At 36.7% G+C, this 22,266-nt stretch overlaps 1 protein-coding gene across 6 annotated transcripts in view; it reads right to left on the bottom strand.

The window, feature by feature from the left end:
- The window catches only part of LOC150076415 (putative RNA-binding protein Luc7-like 2), a 222,315-nt gene extending 201,418 nt beyond the window's left edge, over positions 1-20,897 (bottom strand). The window contains exons 1-3 of one of the 6 annotated variants that reach the window (XM_090387886.1): positions 20,755-20,856; positions 20,295-20,342; positions 5,908-5,965 (exon numbers count right to left, since the gene is read on the bottom strand). Coding sequence is in view for 1 of the 6 variants with exons in the window: in XM_090387884.1 (XP_090244010.1) it covers positions 20,755-20,815 (61 nt within the window). In the remaining 5 variants the exon portion in view is untranslated. The other 5 variants (XM_090387889.1, XM_090387887.1, XM_090387884.1 and 2 more) reach the window with 5 other exon arrangements.
- Positions 20,898-22,266: the final 1,369 nt, after the last annotated feature.

Below are 22,266 nucleotides of genomic sequence, written 5' to 3'. Positions count from 1 at the left end.
ACTTAGCTCTAGAGACTAAACATGGGTTACACCACTTCAAGCCTCCAATAAGCAAAGTGGTGGTATTTCACCGGTTGATGAGAGTCATCTAACACCTAGTACTGCCTGGTAACATAGAGGAGCGGCGTTCCTCCATGTGGTGTGGGCGCCACACCCCGACCCCTGCTTACGTTGGTTTACACCTGTGTGGTCACCCATCATGTACTTGTGCATGGAGGTTATATCCAGGATTACTAACAGTCCCACCATCGTGAAGGTGCAAGCAGTGGATTTGGCTGTCACAGACCGTCCGGACTTCGCCGAAATTGGGTCCACTTGACTTGAGTGTCACCTGAATATCAGTTCCATCAGCGTTTTAGACTCCCAGGTAGCAAGTACAGCTTGTCTGGCATAACTGAAAGAATGTCTGTGACAACCTCAAGGACCAACCTCAAGTCTGGTCAACTGCTACTATGTGTCCACAGTCATTGTCAAAGATTAAGTTCCTGACGCCGACAATTGGCTCTGCTCAACCTGTTTTCTATTGTAAGCATTCTATTAGAGAATTAGGAGCGAGTGATTTTCCTTTAGCCAGGAAATTCATCTGTTGCTTTGAAGAAATGAGTTATCCACACTTTCACTAAATTTCACCTGTCTCTGTTTACATGGTAGGTACAAGTGGTCCCTAAACCAGTTTTGTTTTAGCTACTGTGCAAGTAACCTTACGGTGTCTAAGAGGAAATCCTTGAGTGTAGTGTGAAAAGGTGGTAGTGCTTAACAGTGTTAGATCGGGGCATTAAAAAAAGGAAAAAAATAAATTGCTTTAAAATTTGGTATTCCTGCCAGTAGTGTGTTAACCATTCTGAAAAACCTTTTCGATATCCAAAATATTTGAAGAAATGGGGCACAGTTGGAAGCATGCGAAATTATGCCTTTGTGAAGATGTAGATGAAGCAGTTTTTAAGTGGATGAAGTTGATTTGAGACCAAAACGAACTGATATCGGGGCCATTAATAAAAGAAAAGTCTATGGAGTATGCATATTTTCTGGGGCATAAAACATTTCAAGCCAGTTCTGGTTGGCTGGACAAATTTAAAGAACGCCATGGCTTACTCGAAAAAGTTATTACTTCTGAAAGTGGAGTTGCAATCGAAGCAGACCATACCCATTGGAAAGAAACAGTTTTAAAAAAAATTATGGAGACTACAAGCGCAAAGACATAATCAACACTTATGAAATCTATATTTTTTAAATGTTTTCCAAACAAGACACTGACTTTTAAAGGTGATAAATGTTTAAGTGGTAAAAATAGTAAATCAGAGAATTAGTCTTGGTTGGTGCAAATATGGCTGGTAATAGGCAAAAGTAACTAACTCTGATGTTTCAAAGGAGTCAAGTCATTAGAGTTGGACTACAACTACAACAAAAAATCTTGGATGACAAGTGAAATTTTTGAGCAGTAGATTTTTAAATTTCGATAGAAAGATGGTGAAAAAAAAACCAAAAAAAAAAAAAACCCCAGAAAAATCGTGTTGAGTGTTGACAACTGCCCTGCCCAACTTCACTTGATAATTTTGAAACTTACAAGTGTGAAACTTCTTTTCTTCCCTCATCTAAAGTGCAGCCAATGGGTCAAGGATTTGAAAATGCACTACCGAAGGTGCATACTGAAAAAAAATTATACTGAGAATAGAAACCAACCAACCTATAGATTTTGTTATAGATGTGCATATCACAGTTGGCAAAAGTGTGGAGTTAAGGTGTGACAGAAACAACAATTAAGAATTGTTTTGCAAAAGCAGGATTTGTTAAAACACTAATTAACAGCGATGAACTACTACAATGTCTTGGGAAAAGTTCCAAGTGAGCCTTGAACAGTGGAGAAATTGTTCTTGACGAATTTTTAGGAGTTGATAATGATGTCTCCAAACATTTTGGAGAGTATTCAAAGAACTAGCGACAATATCGACAACAAGGTGGATGAAAATGAGGGCAATATTAAATACCTTCAAAACATGAAACGTTGGCAGCATTTGAAACTTTGCATTGAGGCCTTCTGTAGAAAGAAAATGTAGCAGAAAATATATTTAAGTGTTCAAACAAATGTGAACATTTTTATGAAAGATGTACAGTAAAATCCAATGCACAACAAAAAATAACCACAAATTTTACGAAATAACTCTTAAAAGTGTGTATTAATACACTGTGCTCATCACATAAGTGTAATTTTTTAATATGTATGTATTTCTAACATTTTGTTTTAAAACGTTAGAAAATTAATTCATTCCCACTTATTTCTAATTATTTTCCATCTTTTACTATATTTCTGAATTTACAGTATTTTTAATGAATTTTTTCAAGGGAACAATCAATTTTGTTATACAGAGGTCTGGCTGTACATATAAATTCTTCCTCAAAATGTACTGAAAAAATTAATGTATTTTCCATTAGCATGAAGTTCTTTCTTCCCAGCTTGGCCATTCAATTTATATGAATCAAAATATCAAATGAGGCGGGGGGGGGGGAGGGGATCAATCTTCTTTGAATTTCTTGTTTTTTTTTTTTTAAATGCAATATTTATAGCCAAGTGTAACACAAAGTTGGCATTGTGTGACTTTTGAACCATGTTCACTTGATAATAAATACTGTGAACTCTACTGAAAAACAAGCCAATACTAAGAGAACATTAAAATATGTGCAGGTTCTTCATTATAGCAGTGAGAAACTGAAGTTGGTATGACAAAACCATCCACATGCAGGTGTCTATGCTGACAAACAGGAAGGTATTTATATTTACCACAATTTTACTTTTCATGGATTCTATGCCTACTCCACTTCTTCAGAAATGAACATACTGATTGCAGGAAAAGTCCACCAGTCTTCATCACAAAAATTTGAAAGTAAACTCCTCAAAGTTATACAGTTCAATGCTGCACATCTTAAAGTTACCCTTCTCATCACATGCATAAAACCCTAAAACAAACAAACAAACAATCTCATCACATGATACTATACATTGGTGAACACCAAAGCAAATGCTGTGGGGCACACTGGTAGAGGTGACTGATGTGGCACATACATAAAGAACTGAAGTGAAGAGACATGGAAATCAGTGGAGAGTGTGAAGGTCTCAACGACTAGTAATGTTGCCTCTTGACAAGAAGCCTAGTCTTAATTGGCACTCACTCTTGAAAATGTGGGCCATGTCATTCTTCAAGGAAGAATTTTATATTATAGCAGTGCTATAATATAAAATTCTTCCTTGAAGAGCCTGCAAACATGTTTATTCAATGTTAAGATATATTTGCTGGTTCTATGCAGAAACATTTTACATCAGAGCACTGCCAAACATGGTCCACCGCTCCAAAGAACCATTTATCAACAACAGAGCCCATGTTTTCAAAAGCAGAATGCTAGTGAAGACCAGACCTCATAGCTGGGTAGCTGGGTGTCACCAAAGTAGGGGACCACTCAACTCAAACAAAGGCCACCCTACAGCACCAGATCCACTGATGACTACAGTAAAATGATCAGCTAGGATCATAACACAGGCCACAGGGCAGCACAGCAGCATCACACAGTCACTGTAACCCTCCCAACTTTCACAGGACACAACATTAGCAGTCATGATCTTCACTTTCACCACTGACCTCCATATCTCTTCATTTCAGTTGTTCTTTTATATGCCTATCAGCTACCTCTTCCAGTCTTCTCTATAGCATCTGCTTCAATATTTATTACTTAAAAATTAGTAACATGTGATGTTCAGGGCAGATGTGCAGCGAACTATGTAATGTTAGGCAGTTTACCTTCAACCTTGTGTGATGAAGACAGTGCTAGATGTTATAACCATGTAACTATGCATGCCACTGTTAATATGTATCTGTATCTAAAAACTGTGTTCATCTCAGAGCAAGTGGAGCAGACAAAAAATCCACAAAACTTTGAATTCAGATAATTATTGATAGCCTTTAGTTTCTTTGTCAGCATAGGCAGCTGCATATGGATACAAATTTCCCTGTATCATCAAGTTTTGCACTGCTATAATACACAACCCACACATAGTTGAAAGTACTTTACTTATTTCTACCCCTACACAATGCATTCAGCCCACATCAAGCCTATAACATCACACTAACACCATCATAATTCATTGTTGGTACGATGTGTACTTAAAGAACTCATTCTTTAAGAATGGGTTCTTCAAGTGCACATTAAGAATCCATTCTGTACTTAAAGAACCCATTCTTTAAGTACACATATCCATATGTATCCTTCTGATGCCTGAACAATGTAATGTGATTTGTCATCCCACATTACATTCTGCTACTGTTGCAATGTCTAATGACATGAATTTCTGGGAGCCAGTTTCAGCTTGTGAGTGGCTGGAAAACCATTGGAATTCATTCTATTAATATTTTTCTAACAGTTGTTGGTCATACACTTATCCTGATCTCTCAACTGTCTCTTTAGTCAGCTCAATAATGGATGGACTACCTGATTTGGAATGAATGGCATATTACCTTCTATCTTCAGTTGATGTGTAATGCCCCAAAAATTGATTTGCCGTGTTCCACTCTCGCATCTGACAAATGGTCACGTACACTGATACACCATTAGTACACCTCTTGTAGAACTTAGTCTCATTACATTCTGTTCCATCTATGTGTCACTGAATGTACATGCCTTTCATGTTCTAATTTTAACTGGTACTGTTATCTACTTATCATGTGATCTCTGGAATTAATCATTACTTCCTGAGGGGATGGGCATATCCCAATAGCTGCTAGAGGACATTGAAATACTTATCCTTAAAGGAATATAATTGTTACGTATTTTATCAGCATTTATTTCATCCAACCTCAGAATGCTATATTCGCTTTTCAAAAGAAAACAATGTTTTTTTTTTTTTTTTGCTTTGTACAGCGCTAAAAATTAACTTTGTTAACACTGCAGATTTCAACTATCTTCTGCTTACAGAGTTGTGATAAAAAAAATAAATTCTTTCTCAGAATGTACTGAACAAATTAATGTATTCTTCGTTGTCATGAAGTTCTTTCTCTGTTCTCAGCAATTCATTTTACATTAATCTAAATATGAAATGAAAGAAAATTTAATCTGTGTGAATTTTTTTAAATGCAGTCTGTATAAGCCAAAAGCACAACAAAATGTTCACATTATGTGGATTTGTGAACCATGTTTGCTTGCTAACAAATATTGTAAACTGTATTTGCCACAGGAAAACTGTAACCAAAGGTTTTATGGCTTTTTTTTTTTAAGTATGCTGTGACTTTTTTTTTTTTTTTTTTTTTTTTTTTTTTTTAACTTCAAACCTGATATGTTTTGCACATATAAAACAAATTTATAAAGCCCACCATATCAGTATCAAGTCTTCTCTTCCCCACCCATTTCCCACTAAATCTAGATGAACAAATACTTCGAATCCGGTATTAGACAATGAACTGTATTCCCAAACCTCAAAATAAAACATAAGTCAATTATTTCTTGACAGGACATGCAATAAGTCAGTGTAATCTGAATGAATTATAAAACTGGAAACTACTCAATATCATATATAACTTCAAACCAGATATGTCCTCATGGACTACAGTTAGTAAGCAAGCCCTGATTCAGGTAGGATCATATATAGGATGGAGTTATATCCATATGGAAACAAAAAAATATTTTAGAAGCAATTTTCTATATTAAGAAAACCTTTTATGTAAGTATCAATTATTCTCTGAGACAAATAATTTCAATAAAAAGAACAGTAACAAAATATTACATTTTATCTTTTACTTAATCTAGTCTTATTTTTAAATATAATGTTTGTCATATACATGAAAATTATAAACACCCATAAAATATATACACTAACGGTGCAAAAACTATTAACTCAGACATGGATGGGTGTAAGGGAAAACTCACGCCAACTGCTTTTGTACAACTATACTCCCAACAGTCTGGAATTGTGGTGTTTTCTTTCCTGGAAAACATAGAATACTAAGATGTACTCTATATATAAGTGGAAAGGAATCCAAAGCTTATTTCCACAACCAAAACATATACAGGTATGATTATAGATAACCAACTTTAAATAGTATGAATTAACAGCAACAGACAGGTGGTACACATTTTATTATAAAAGCCAACAGACAGAGTATTCAACAGGTGTTTTTAATGCTCATCCTATGAAATATACTTTACAGACCATAAACAATTTATTTTTATTCAAACTGCAGTGATGGGAAGATAGTATGACAACACAATAACAAGTAACTGATATCTGACAGCGAGTGAAGAAAAAAAAGTTTATTTAATGTCCTGCATCACCTTCAAATCCAGTTTATTCCAAATAAATTAATGAAGTGAAATTATGATACTAATGTACGGTTAACATTATATTTAAACAGAATGTAAAGCCCTCCCCTGTAAATATTATTTAGCCACTGATGAAAACCCCTCAGAGTAGAAATACAATGTTTAGTTATAATTAAAATTTAACATAACTGCAATATTTGCTTCATTAAATGCATATAATAATTTACATAGCATATTCACGACTAATTTTATACCATCGCATAATTGTGCTCCACTCAGACTTAATTTTGTAATGTGTGTTGCCAGATCAAAATTTTTAAGACTATTTTTCTAAAAAAAATTAGGGTACATAAAACATTTTATAAGCAGTTCCCTCCTTATGATACACAAAGTATTGCAACATTGCTGAAATTTCTGGAAACACACTGAAAATCTTCAACTGTGAACCGGCTGCATTCTTCTGGATAGCTGGAATGTCATCAAATATTTCTTCTTTTAGCTTCATTTTGAGTTTGAAGGAAAAAAAATAATAATCACACAGGGCAAGATCAGGTGAATGTTTGAACAAATGTCAGGTGGAAAGAATGTTTTTCTGTGATGGAAATTCTTGAATGAGGAATGCAGTGTGTACAGGAACATTATCATGGTGGAGGAAACCATCTACCATTTTTAAACAGTTGGGTGGTACTTTCTCCTGAATTTTTCTTTCAGTTGAATCCAAACCTCTTTATAATAGATAAGATTTACTGCGTGACCATTTTGAACAAATTCATAATGAACCCTGAATATCAAAAAGAACAGCAACCCTGAATATCATAATAAAATAGGTACTTTAACCTTTTATCTGTTTTATGACAGAGTTTTTCTTTTTTCTAAAAATTTTAAGTGGGATCACATCCTTCCATATATTGTTCCCTACCAGGGTTCACTAAATGTAGTAATACTACATTTCAATAAAAACATGTAACAGTACATTAGAAAGTAACAGCTACATTGGCATCTGTAATTAACTGGAATGTGCAAATATTCCCTATCCAGCAGGCATAATTAATCATTCTTCCAATCTCTGGGATGGGTGTATCAATAAAATGGACAGTATCCTTGCACCCAGACACCCTATAACTTGGCTTGTTGTATATTTAGCCTCTATATGATGTTCTGTAAACTACACTTCACCAGATGAAAAAACCAGACAACATAAGAAATTTTAAGCAATGAGAACATGTCAAATCGTTTTTGATAAATGGCTGAGTAAATCTTTCTCTCATGTTTGAATGGTAGCGTATGCTGATGACCTAACTATCCTAGTCAGCGGAAATTCTAAAAAACAACTGGAGGACTCTGCAAATGCAGTATTAATGGAATTATCCAACTGGACCTGAACTCAAACTTCAAATTTCATCTGCCAAAACATTCCAGATGCTTCTGAAAGGAAAGTTGGCTCCTAATCATCCCCCTGCAATCAAATATAATGGAAATGTAACACACTATAGTTCTACGGTTAAATATTTGGGCATACTACTGGATGACCATCAAAGTTTCCTACTGCATGTAAAGTATGTCAAAGATAAATGTAAGGTTCTGATGGTGAAACTAAGGCTGACTGCGAAACGAGATTGGGGAATTAAAGGACACACATTGCATCTCTACTATAACTGCATCTTCTTGGCAATCATTTCCTATGGTGCTGGAGCTTGGGGGTTTCGTGCTAACAAAGTCGTGATTATTAATCAACTGCAGCAGGCTCAAAGATCTGCTCTTTTGATGTCATGGACTTGTAAAACTACGTCCACTGCTGCCTTACAGGTCCTACTTGGCAAACTCCCAATTCAATATGAGATACAATACAGATACTTCTTTTTCATTTGAGAAGGAATATCCCTCTATCCTTTGGTGGTGTTCAGTTAAACCAGAAAAGAAGAGACTGCATACTCATTTTGTCTCCTTGTGGCAACATGACTGGTCTTTTTCTTCGGTCAGCTCTGTAACGAGAGAATTTTTTCCTGAGGTGAAAGAGTTTCTCAAAAAGGATCTACTTTGGATGACACAGTCTTTATGGAACGTTTCTTCTAACAGAACATGGTAGTTTAAATAAGAAGTTGTTTAAATTTTGTCTCTCTAACACTTCCCTTTGTCTTTATGGAGCTGATGAATCTGCTGACCACATTCTTTTTGATTGTCCATCTTATTGTGATCTTAGGACTGAATTGGAGTCATCAGTTCCAAACTTTTCCCTGGCTGTGAAAAGGGCCTTGGTGCAAACGGAAAATGTTTTTATCGTCTTAAACTCTTTTGCTGGCAGAGCTTTCAAAAGAAGAGAGTTTCAGCATCAATCAGTGTCTCCTTAATTGAATGAGAACTTCATGGTTCTAGTGAACTCTGACAAGTTGTTTCTAGCATGCATCTTCATGATACACTTGACTGCTCGTGTTTCTCTGCTTAGAATCTAGTATATAGCGTCTTTTGTCCAGTTTACTCTGTGCACTTTGATCTGCTATGCACTTTTGCTCTCAGTGGAACAAATTGTTGTTATGGAAAAGATGTGCTTGTGAACTTTCACCTAGTTTGGAAGTCACAAGGAAGTTTGTTGTATAATTGGCAATTTTTGGAATATTGTAAATATTCCATCATATCTGTTATAAATGATGTAATTTTTTATAGTGTAAATATTCTATTGTTGTTGATTGTTTTGGTTTTAACTTACTACTTGGGAAACTCGTGCTTGTGAATTTTCACCTTGTTGGAAGCCAAAGGAATATGGTGTATTTGTAATTGTTATTGGTCCCTGAGAACTGGACAATGTATATATTGTTTGGTTAGTCTAGCTTATGCCCTGACTGGATTAAGAGTCAAATATGCATAATCATTAATGTCTGCTTTCTTATGAACTTTCATTCTGGAAGACATAAGTGAGTCTTTTATTTGCAAACTTTCACTTCTGGAAGTTGCAAGTCAACTATGAAGATTCAATTTTACATTCCTGGGTATTAGTTGGAGGTTGATGTAGTTCCTCTGCTGTCACTTAATCCCAAGATCAATCATTCTTTGGTTTGGTAACTTATTCTGCTGGTAATGTCACTGTTATTATTACTGTAGCCTTATGCCTTTTGTGTAAGGTTTGAGTGTGGTATATGCATATTTAAACTAATTAATTGTGCTGTATATGCTTTGATGCTGTTGAAGGGGCTTAGAGGAGAACAGGTATCCTATGTGTTATCAGACACTCAGCCTAAAACACTGATGGATCCAATATCTCTCTATTACAGAAGGTTTAGGAGAAGTCCGGTTGGCCTGCCTCCCTAAAATCCACTCATGCACACCTTCTCGATGGTAAGCCCTGTTATGTCACTTATGTGGCAACGGACATGTAGAGTGGTTCTCTTCAAGACACCTGGTCAGCGTGAAGAGGAAAAGACCAAACCCTCCAGCATATGAGAGAACAACAATACAAATGGCCCTCAGTCCCCAGCAGCTTTCACTCTCCCTCTTACAGCAGCGAGAGGATCAGAGTGGAAGCAGAGGGTGCTAAGAATCTCTGGGTATGACCAGGCTGCCGTGCACAGAAACTGAACTTGGCCTGTTATAACGTATGATCACTCATCGGTGAAGACAGGATATCAGAGGTGGAAAAGGAATTAGAAAATGTGAATTGGAATATCATCGGTTTGGCTGAAACAAGAAGAAGAAATGAATCACTTCTTCTTCAAATGAATCACTTTCTGGTCCATAAAGATTTTAAAAACAACATTTTGAAATTCAAAAGTACATCACCAAGGGTGTCAAGACTAATACTCTCAAAATTTCTAAGAGGTACAAGCTAAAGATTATAATGATTTATGCACCAACATTGAGCCATGATGATGAAGAGGTTGAAGAAATGTACACCGAAATTCAGAGTCTTCTAGATGGGCAGAAAACCCACTACACTATTATTATGGGGGACTTCAATGCTAAGGTTGGAAAAAGGCAAAACAGCGCAGAAAGAAGAACTATAGGAAATTTTGGAATTGGTGAAAGAAATGAAAGAGGCGAAAGACTTGTGGAATTTGCAGAATCTCAAGGACTGTCAGTAATGAACGCTTTTTTCAAGAAAAGGGTGAACAGAAAGTGGACATGGAAGAGTTCAAATGGATTAACAACTAATGAAATCGACTTCATCCTCACTAACAGAAGATATATTGTGAATGATGTTACCGTCCTGAATAAGGTAAATGTTGGAAGTGATCACAGAATGGCAAGATGTACACTTGATATAGATGTAGGAAAGGAAAAAACTGACTCGAGTAAATAATACAAAGGTCTTTGAGATAACAGAAGAGGAGAAAAAGCAATATGTACTGGAACTTAAGAACAAGTTTGAGCTTCTGCAGACTGCTCAGGACCAAGATATCGACGAGGAATATTACAACTTTCTGAAAGTGATAGAGCCCAAGAAACCTATAGGGAAACAGAAATCCAAAGAAGAAAAAATTACCCAAGAAACACTTGTCGTGATGAACCGAAGACGACAAATGAAGAGCAAGAAAATCAATGACAGGGAGAAAATTGAGTATACTGAGTTATGCAAAGCCATTAGAAAGAGACTCAGAGAGGACATAAGATTTAACACAAGAAAAGTAGAACAAGCATTAAGGGAAAACAAAGGATTTAAATCAGCAGCCATGAGCAGTAATACAGAAAGACAAATGATACTGAAACTGAAGAATAGCGATAGTGTACTTATAAACAGCAGAGAAGGCATAATTCAAATAGCAGAAGACTACTATAGAGAATTATACAAGGAGCGAGGGAATGATACCAGCAGTGGGGAAGATGGATTGCAAAGTAGCAACACATACGACATACCCGATATTCTTCCTGATGAGGTAAAACATGCACTGAAGAAAATGAAGAATCGGAAAGCCCCTGGGGAAGATGAAGTTACTGTAGAGTTGTTAAAATTGGGAGGAAGAGACATAACACAAAAACTGGCAAGGCTCTTCATAAAGTGCATTAGAAAAGGTGTGACGCCTAAGCAGTGGAATAATGCAATCATAGTTTTGCTGCATAAGAAAGGAGATAAATCAGAAATTGGAAATTATAGACCAATTAGCTTGTTATCCCACATCTACAAGTTGTTCACAAGGGTCATTACTAACAGATTGGAAAGAATACTTGATGAGAATCAACCCGAAAGAGCAAGCTGGCTTTAGGACAGGATTCTCAACTATGGATCACCTTCACGTAATATCACAGTTAATGGAGAAAGCAAATGAATATAAAACACAATTATGCCTGGCATTTGTGGATTATGAAAAGGCATTTGACTCCATACAGCATAAGGCAATGTTTCGGGCACTGGAAAGACAAGGTATAGATACCCCATATATTATGATTTTGAAGAAAATATATGAGAGTGCTACATCCTTTATTAGACTAGACAAAGACGGTAGCAAATTTAAAATCGAGAAAGGATTTCGACAAGGAGACAATATCTCCGAAGCTGTTTACTGTTGCCCTTGAGGAAGCTTTCAGAAAATTAGACTGGTCGCAGAAAGGAGTCAATGTGAACGGAGAGTACCTAAACCATTTATGATTTGCAGATGACATTGTGGTTATAAGCCATGATCCCAAAGAATTAGAGGAAAATCTTAATCAGTTATGCACAGTTAGTAAGGATTTTGGACTAAAGATGAATATGGCTAAAACAAAAGTAATGATGAACGAGTATGCCACAGAAAGGAAAATAATGATTGAAGGAACAGTAACTGAAAAGGTGGAGTCATATACTTATCTGGGACAAGTTATTAGCTGTAATAATGATAAATGGCTGGAAGTCAAGAGAAGAATAAATTTTGAATGGATAGCATTCAGGAAATATAGTCACATACTGAAGAGCAATATCCCAGTTTGTCTGAAACGTAAAATAATGAATCAATGTATACTCCCCACCATGACTCATGGAAGTGAAACTTGGGCACTCACCAAAAGAATGGAAGAGAAGCTGAGAACTACACAGCGAAGAATGGAACGAATTATATTGGGAATCAGACTGTTAGATAAGAAGAGAAACACATGGATTAGGCAGCAAACTCAAGTAAAGGACATTCTTATCAAAATTAAAGAACTAAAATGGTCTTGGGCAGGACACATAGCTCGAAGACATGATGACAGATGGACTAAGAAAATAACAGAATGGTACCCAAGAGGAGCTAGAAGAAAACCTGGAAGACAAAGGCAGAGATGGATAGATGAAATTCTTGAGTTTTTGGGTAGTAAATGGATGGCCAGTGCTCAAAACAGAAGGAACTGGAAAGTTGCTGGAGAGGCCTTCATCCTGCAGTGGATTGAAAATGGCTGATGATGATGCTTTGATAATGTATTTGACGGTTATGTTTAATTAGCTTGCTTTGATGATCTGATGTCTAATCACACTGATAGTGTTATGATAAAGTTGTTATTGAGATTTGAGTAATATACTCTATTTTCAACTTCTTGCTCTACCTTCTGTTCGCCCTGAAGATGTTTAAATATTTAAATATATTTTAACCATTCTACTGGCCATCTGGCTAGTTAAGTTGTTTACTTAAGATAATCCTTCTTGTATTTTATGAGTGTTAACCTGTTAGAAATTGTATATAGAACTACAGATATTGTTGATTGTTTTGTAGATAATAATGTGGAGTTACATAGTTACTCTGCTATCTCCACATGATGTAAAACTGCAGCTAATGGGGGAAACCCTGGGGTCTGCCAACCAACAAATGAATAAAATGAGAAAAAAAAAAATGAAATGAGAATAGGTCAAATTATGTAAATTGTGATTAATAAAAGATCCCAAAATCAAAAATGGCATCTAAAGACACCAGAGGAGTAGTTGTGTTCCATTTAGTGTCACAAATTATGGAAGGTTTATTAAATTTTCTTGACTTGCCTGGCATCTGACATATGTAACCTTTTTTTTTTTTTCCTGATAATTGCATTTTGGGTCACACATTTACAGGATGCAAACTGGATAATAGAAACAACTGAAAAATCAGATAAAGTAGAAGACATGTCAAGTGAAAAGGAATGAGATAAATTTATACAGGATGGGCTAGAAAATTATGACATATGGTTTATTGTCTCACAGTTATAATTTTAGTATCTGACACATTAATGTGATTTTCAGACACTCCAGTCCTTAAGAAATACTTAAACGTGAAAAACAAGTTCGGTATGACCACTGTTTAGTTTCTGCACTGCCCACAAACAATGCCTCAGATTGGTAATAATTCTGCAGTAAAGGTCCTCATTAATGAAATTGCACAATTTCCTGATTCTTACTCTGAGGTGCATCACATCTTGTGGTCAATGTATGAAGACCTTGTTTCTCATTTAAACAGACTTTTTCGAGTGTGTTAACGGAAGAAAGTAACTTTATCGTGGACAAGTTCTTTCTAACCCCTACAAAATTATGGCTACGAATAACAAGAGAAATGTGAAAATATCAAAGAAGGTGATGACATTAGCAAATAAAATTGAGTTATTAGATAAAATTTCTAATGGTGAAAGTGTCTCCTCACCGGCAAAACATTATAAAATCAATGAGTCAATCATGTAGTGTCCGTGAAAACGCGCTAATTGCTTCAAAAATTTGCTCTTTAACTCGTGACGTGAAATTAGAAAAAATGGAAAAGGCATCTGTGGATAGAAGAACGAACTCAAAATAAAATTCCGTTAAGTTCACTCATCATTCGTGAAAAGGCAAAACTCCTTTGTCAACACTTTAGCGAAACTGGTGATAGCACTGGCAGGATAAGTTTTTTTGCTAGCAAAGGCACTGGTTTGAAAGATTTGTTTGAAATTTCTAATAAATTTTACATTTAATATTAAATTGTTTCTTATTTTCATTTCAATGTCATATGCTTGCATTTCACTATGTACTGTCTATGTATATAGTAATATTATGAAGGTACATATAATACATACATAGACAAAATTTTTTCAGCCTGGTCTGTACTTGTTAACAGAAGAGACTGCTTCTACAGGGATGGGATACACTAAAATAGAAAGGGTGCAAGAATATTTGCTGATGCTATCGAGGCAGTGTTAGGTGGGTCGGAAAACTGCTAGATTTGGGGGATACAAGGACTAATAGATTAACAGTAGCCACTGGCAGAGGTGAAAGTGATTCTTGCACTGCTTCTATTGGAATGAGCAGCAGCCTGGAAAATAAGATGCACGATATTTCAGAGACTGCTGGGAATCATTGGGTACAAGTAAACACGTGGGTTGTGTTAGGGTAGCTAAGAAAAAGAACAGGTGCATGTATACTTGCATGTACACCAATGCGAGGAGTTTGGTAAATAAATTTGATGAATTTGAGGTATTGCTCAAAGCATTAAAGGCGGATATTGTTAGGATATCAGAGACGTGGTGTCACACAGATATAAGGAATGCAGAATTGGAATTTGGGGAGTACAACATCTACAGACAGGATAGACAGGATAGGAAGGGAGGAGGGGTTATGCTATTAGTTAAGAAACACATAAAATCCAAGGAAGTGAAGCCAGTCGACATCGCTGGACAGTGCAGTGTCGAGTCAGTTTGGTGTTACATAAGCATTGGAGATCAAAACTGAGAGTAGGAGTGTGCTATAGGCCTATTGACTCTGATGAATATAATAAGAAACTGTACAGGCAAATAGAGTGGGCCAGTAAATCAGAAAGTCTTATAATGGGGGATTTTAATTTCCCAGATATTGACTGGAATTTGTGGGTTGGTCACTCACACACTAGCAAGGCTTTTGTGGATTTATTGGATGATTGTTTTCTGAATCAGCATGTTCGGGAGGCAACTAGCGGGAGCAATACTCTTGATTTGATTATCAGTAGTGATTCTTCATGCATTAAGAATCTGCAGATAAAGGAACCACTAGGTGGCAGTGATCACAGTGTGCTGAAGTGGGATTTACTCAAGGAGGTAACTACCATCAGGGGTAAAGGGAAGGGTTATTGCTTTCATAAAGGCAATTACAATGGTCTGAGACAGTATTTAAAATCTAGACAGTGGGACCAACTGATGATGTTACCAACAGCAAACTCAAAATGGGAAGCAGTCAAAGAACTTATCTTGGAAGCTACTAGGCTTTACATACCAACTAAGAAATATTGTTCAAGGTTCAGGCCTAAATGGATGTCAGATGAACTAATGAGACATACGGCAGAGAAGAAAAATGCATGGGATACATATAAATTAACACATGACACAGAAGCCTATGATAGATATAAGTTGATCTGTAACGAAGTTACAAAGGAGGTTAGGCAGGTGAAGTCAGATTACAAGAAATCTTTGGCAAGGGATGCAAAGAAAAACAGCAAGGTTTCTTTACTAATGTAAACTCTAGAAGGAAGGGGATGAATCACATTGGTCCACTTGATATCGATGGTTCAACAGTTGAGGATCCTGCTCAGGTGGCTAACAAACGAAACGAGTATTTTGCATCTACATTCACACATGAGGAGTTATTCAGGGAGGGGATTTCCAGAGGTGAAGTAAACTCTGGCAGTGAGCTAGTTGATATTGTAATAATTGAGAGTAAAGTGGAGGAGAAATTGTTGAAGATAATTCAAGAAAGGCTCCTGGGGTGGATGGGATCTATCCAGTTGTATTAAAGGAGGCAGCAAAGGAAGTAAGCAATCCGTTAGCCATTATTATGAGAGCTTCCTTGGACTCAGGGGAGGTACCCACAGACTGGAGATGTCCAAATGTAACCCCAATTCACAAAGGAGGATCAAAGGCTGACAAGTAATTATAGACCTGTGAGTTAAATTCTGTTCCAGGAAAATTAATGGAGGCACTGGTTAAAGAAATACTGCAGGATCATCTTGACAAGAATTCATTTACAGCTCAGACACAGCATGGTTTTGTTAAGGGAAGGTCTTGCCTGACCAATTTGATTGGATACTATGATGTAGTCACAAAAGAATTGGATGCAGGGAATAACTTTGATATTATATATTTGGATCTTAGAAAGGCTTTTGATACTGTTGCACATGGAAAACTGCTGCACAAATTGGAGCAGTGTGGCATTGGTGGCAAATTGTTGCTATGGAAATAGAGAGTGGTAATCAATGGACACTGCTCATCGTGGACTAATGTTATTAGTGGAATCCCTCAGGGTTCAGTGTTGGGTCCATTGTTGTTTTCTGTATTTATAAATAATATTGATGATGGTATATCAAGTTTAATGTCCAAATTTGCAGACAATACAAAGGTTGGCAGGGTTGTTAAGGACACTACTGATGCAATGCTGCTGCAACAGGATATGGAAAGGTTGAGCGGATGGGCTGAGAGGTGGCAAATGAAGTTTAACACTGACAAATGTAAAGTACTACATATGGGAAACAGCAACCCCAGAGAAAAGTATCAACTCTGTGGTACTACACTGAATACCCGGAAGTTTCGGGAGGTTGTAAAAATGTAAACCCCTGGCTTTTTGGCCGTGAAGGGCATTAAAGATTATCTCTCTCTCTCTCTCTCTGAATGAAAATGACCTGGGGGTAATTGTGCAGGCAGATATGAAGTTCTCTGAGCAGTGCAGCCTGTCTGCACTGCTCAGAGAACAGTGCAGATGGGCTGCAAGAGTAGCTCATGGTGTCTTATCAATGATATACAGGAATTTTTCTAGCAGGATAAGGAGGTGATTATTCCCATGTATAAGGCAATGGTCAGGCTGCACCTTGAGTACTGTATACAGGTCTGGAGGCCTCATTTCAAGAAGGATGTAGAGCTGCTGGAATGAGTACAGAGAAGGGCAACAAGGTTAGTGAATGGAACGAAGGGTTGCTCTTATAAAGAAAGGCTTAAGATTTGTAATTACATTGTCTGGAGACTAGGCACTGGTGAGGTGATCTGATAGAGGTGTACAAAGCCTTGAATGGCTTGAGCATGCTCAATGGTGATGGGATACTGCTTCCTGCTCAGAATAATCACCTGAGAGGGTATAAATTCAAATTGAAGAAAGACAGATGTATGATAGATGTGCGGAAATTTGCCTTTAGCCAGCAGGTAGTTGGTTGGTGGAACAGCCTTCCATCCCTTGTTGTGGAAGTTGATAGCCTAAATAAATTTAAGGCTCAGCTGGACAGGTATTTCGAAAGAGCGGAGGGATGAAGTGGAAGGTTTTTTTTTTTTTTTTTGGCTGATGCTGAATAACCTTGCTTTCTTGCATCATATGCCTCTACTAATGCTAAAATTTTAGACTAGTTTTTCTTATATATTTCATACTTTGGAATGGAACCCCTTTATTACTATGGGAGCCATAACTCAGTATTCGTGTTTTCGGCATGCGCGACATTTCTCAGGAACGTAACCCCCGAAATAGCAGGGGTTTACTGTATATCTATATTGCCAAACTCCAATATACGGTGCACCCTTGTAATTGGCTGTCAGAATGGGGGAAAGCAGTGATTGACAGGTTTTGACTCTGTCCACTGACTACATCCCCTCTTGTGTTTTCTGTTTTTTTTTGCATTTGTTCAATCTCAATGGAACGAGTGAGTGCGAGAATTTTGCACATTAACCTAGTATTGTGTTGGTTGCGGTCTGCATCCCCTCTTCGTTTCAGGCAGACATCACTGGAGGCTAAATTCAAAATTCATTGCGTATACTTTCATTTGAATGCTGGTTTCTGTTCTGTTCGGTGCTCTGCTGTTCGTTTGCTGGTGTTAATTTACTTGCCATGTGTCCTGAGTTTCTGTCATTATCCCATTCCATCCTGCGGGTAAACTGCTTCTTTGTTTTTTGCTGCTGTGTATTGCCGTCACATTTTCTTATTTTTTTTTTATTTCTTTGGTTCTTTTTGTGTTTTTTGTCTGTGTTTTTGTTTTTCCTTGCCTTTGTTCAGTCCCAATGGAGTGAGTGAGTGCAAGAATGTTGCACATTAACCTAGTAGTGTTGGTTGCATTCTTCTGGATAAAAAAAAAAAAATTCTATGTTGCCGTTTTGTGTTTATGCAAAGAGCAATTTTATTGTTCGTTGCACGTGTTAATTGACTTTCGTTTCTGTTTAGCTAAAAAAGGTTAGATTTTTATGCGACTTCGGCACAGATTCAAGCTAAAATTGGTCGTTGGACGAAAAAAATTATAAAAGCTGTCCTGTTTTTAATCGATTTTCATTTGTGTTCAGAAAACTGGTTAGGTTTTTACGCGACTTCGGAGGGATTCAAGCAAAAACCAGTCTTTGGACAAAAAAAAAATTATAATGGAAGTCATATTTTTTGTCAATTTTCATTTGTGTTTAGTGAAAAATGGTAGGTTTTTAAGTTGCCTTATTACGCGACTTTAGGAGTTATTTTGTGAAAATTGGTCATTTATTGTGTCTCATTAGTTTGTTTTGTTTTGAAAAAAAAAAAATTACTGTATTATTTTTATGTATAATTATTTTAGTTGTGTTTAGAAAAATGATCAGGTTTTCACACGACTTTGGGAGAGATTCAAGCAAAAACCAGTCGTTTGATGAAAAAAAATTATAATGTGAGTCATGTTTTTCAATGACTTTCATTTGTGTTTAGTGATAAATGGTTAGGTTTTTAGGTTATCTTTTTACATGACTTCGGGAGTTACTCAGTGAAAATTGGTCGTTTACTGCATAACATAAGTTTATTTCGTTTTGAAAAAAAATTACTGTATTATTTTTATGTATAATTATTTTAGTTGCTGCTCCGAAAAAATTGCCATTAATTTAATTGTATTTCAGCTCCGACATACTGTTATGTCGCGTGACATTCACCACGTCCTTTAGAGTGGTAATCAATGGACACTGCTCATCATGGACTAATGTTATTAGTGGAGTCCCTCAAGGTTCACTGTTCGGTCCATTGTTGTTTTCTGTATTTATAAATGATACTGATGATAGCATATCAGGCTTAATGTCCAAGTTTGCAGACAATATGAAAATTGGCAGGGTTGTTAATGACAGTACACTGCTGCAACAGGATCTAGAAAAGTTGTGCAGATGGACTGAGAGGTGGCAAATGAAGTTAAACACTGACAAATGTAAAGTACTGCATATGGGAAGCAGTAATCCCAGAGTAACGTATCAACTCTGTGGTGCCACACTGACAGTGGTAGAGAATGAAAAGGACCTGTAGGATATTGTGCAGGCAGATATGAAGGTTTCTAAGCAGTGCAGACGGTCTGCAAGAGTAGCTCATGGTGTCTTGTCAATGATATACAGGAATTTTTCTAGCAGGGATAGGGAGGTGATTATCCCCTTGTATAAGGCAATGGTCAGGCTACACCTTGAGTACGGTATACAGGTCCGGAGGCCTCATTTTAAGGATGTAGAGCTGTTGGAATGGGTACAGAGAAGGGCAACAAGATTAGTGAACACAACAAAGGGTTGCTCTTACGAAGAAAGGCTTCAGTTTTGCAAATTAGTGTCTGGAGACTAGGCACCTGCCAGGTGATCTGATTGAGGTGTATAAAGCCTTGAATGGTTTGAGCATGCTCAATGCTGATGGAATTCTTCCTCTTGCTCAGAATAATCATCTGAGAGGGCATAAATCCAAATTGAGGAAAGACGGTTGTAGGATAGACGTGCAGAAGTTTGCCTTTACCCAGCGGGTGGTTGATTGGTGGAACAAAATTCCATATGTTGTAGAAGTTGATAGCTTAAATAGATTCAAGAACTTGACAAACATTTGGCAGACAATGCTGAAAAGGCAGAACTTGACAAACATTTGGAGTGAGGGGATGGGTGTAATAAGGGGTTTTTTTTTTTTTTTTTTTTGGCTAATGCTATATACACTTGCTTTCTTGCATCATGTGCCCTTGCTAATGCTAATGCTAACATGCAGTCATCAAGAAGAAGAGGGGGAACGCTGTGAGTTCCCCCTCTTCTTCTCCAATATATATATATATTGGATGGTTCTTCAAACATATACGAGCGTGAGCACACACATAAATACATATATATACTTTTTTTTTTAATGTGGAGATGAAATGGTATGTACTTTTTCATTTACTTACATTCTGGAAGTAGATGACATCCCACCAGTAGTTTAGTAATAATCTGTGCTAGAGATAAACAGATCATTATGGTTGGTCAAATTATTGGTTATTGTGAAATATCACGAAAGATGAAAATACATCACCAGCAGTTAGTTCGCTGTCTGAATGCATACGTTCGTTCGGAATATTAATTGGTACATTAAGTGTTAATTCGGAATATTAATTGGTACATCAATGATATATTTTCATCTTCAATTACAAGATTTAGGTTAATTAACACTAAGCATCTCCAATAACTAACAGCTTTATTATATGGAAAGAAAATGAAAAATAAAAATAGCAATGTGAAAAATAAGGTCAAGAAGGCAAATAAAAGCTTAAATCTGTTTCACACAAGGTAAAATAATTCGACATTCCTAACTAAACATAATAATATAACTCGATTTTTTTAAATTAAATTCGGTAACACTAAGCTTACCATTCCGACCAGTTCCCATTAACTGATCTAGCATCTGCCGCATTTGCTCATGAGCAGACATCGCAACTATTTTACAGAAATGTAACTAACCAGTTCAAATGATTAGTAGTTCAAACGAGAAATTATGACAACCAGCCAACGTTATTATAAGGAAAAAAAAAAAAAAAAAAAAGAAGGAAAGAAAGAAAAGTTATGATAGCACCGCTAAGCCACTCATTAAAAGAATTTCACTAAAACCCTCTCTGCCGTTAACTACCAACACAACGATGTAACAATTCTATAGAAATCTCGATCCCAACGTAACGCAAAACAATAATACAACGAATAATATTAACAGACTCGAAGATTAACAGTTCGAAAAAAAGTCGTTCGAAAAAAAACTTACTAGTCGCCTGAAAGTAATCTTACAAAAATCACAATCTATGAAACAGAAGATATTTATGATATGACTCTAAGTTCTGGTACTATATTCATTAGGTTAGGCTGGATTTTGCTATCATAATTAAAATCTTTATTAAAGAATAACAATGCTCGACAATATTATTAGCAAGAGTAGAAAAAATGGTGTAGATCCTCAATTTGCGATGAAGAGGAACAAAATTTGGTATGATGGTGTATCATAGAATAACGACGAAATGAGGGAACAATGCGAAACTTCGGAGAAGAATCATCATAAAGGTGTCTATAAGGTCAACCAACCCCTGGCATGATGCCGTGAAGGGTATTGTAGAGTCGTGGTACCTGCGTGTACCGGTGAACCTTACAATAAAGATCTTATTTATTCTGTGGCAACATGTCCCATTCTTCATCCAGCACAGGCCTTCATTAACCAAGTGAGTTGGCTGTCAGCGTGCAATGCTAAACCAAAGAGCTTCACATACATGTTCTATCACATTTAAGTCTGGTGATCGTGAAGTATTCCTCTAACGTTTGAGCTCTATGTGCAGTGCACAAAAAGAAAATCTGGGCCAATCACACCCCTAAAAAGTCGCACACGAAGATCTATTCTCGGTACCTCTGGGAGTACAACTAATAAAAACACAAAGAGGGGTGAGACCGTTGATCAGGCCGTTGATGGTGAGGCCATTATTCAGCTCCTCACGAAAACACTGCTCTCAACCGTAATTGCACCTTTCTCTGATGTTGGAGGTATAGTACCACATTTCTCACTGTCTCCAGAAGATTTCTCATTGTCTCAAATTGAGGAAAGACAGATGTAGGATAGACGTGAGGAAATTTGCCTTTAGCCAGCGGGTGGTTGGCTGCTGGAATAGACTTCCATCCCTGGTCGTGGAAGTTGATAGCCTAAATAAGTTTAAGGCTCAGCTGGACAAGGATTTCGAACGAACAGAGGGGTGAAGTGGAAGTGGTTATTTTTTATTTATTTATTTGTTTTTTTGGCTGATGCAGCATAAGTTTGCTTTCTTGCTAAGATATAACGTCTAAAATCTGGTTGTAAGTTAAAATGGGACTCATCAGAGACCAGAACTGTACACCATTTTTCAGGGCTCC

The sequence above is a fragment of the Mastigoproctus giganteus genome, chromosome 13, assembly GCF_048544385.1.
Source record: "Mastigoproctus giganteus isolate SK-2022 chromosome 13, ASM4854438v1, whole genome shotgun sequence".
Classification (NCBI taxonomy): Eukaryota; Metazoa; Arthropoda; class Arachnida; order Uropygi; family Thelyphonidae; genus Mastigoproctus; species Mastigoproctus giganteus.
This window is presented reverse-complemented; position numbering and strand designations above follow the sequence as displayed.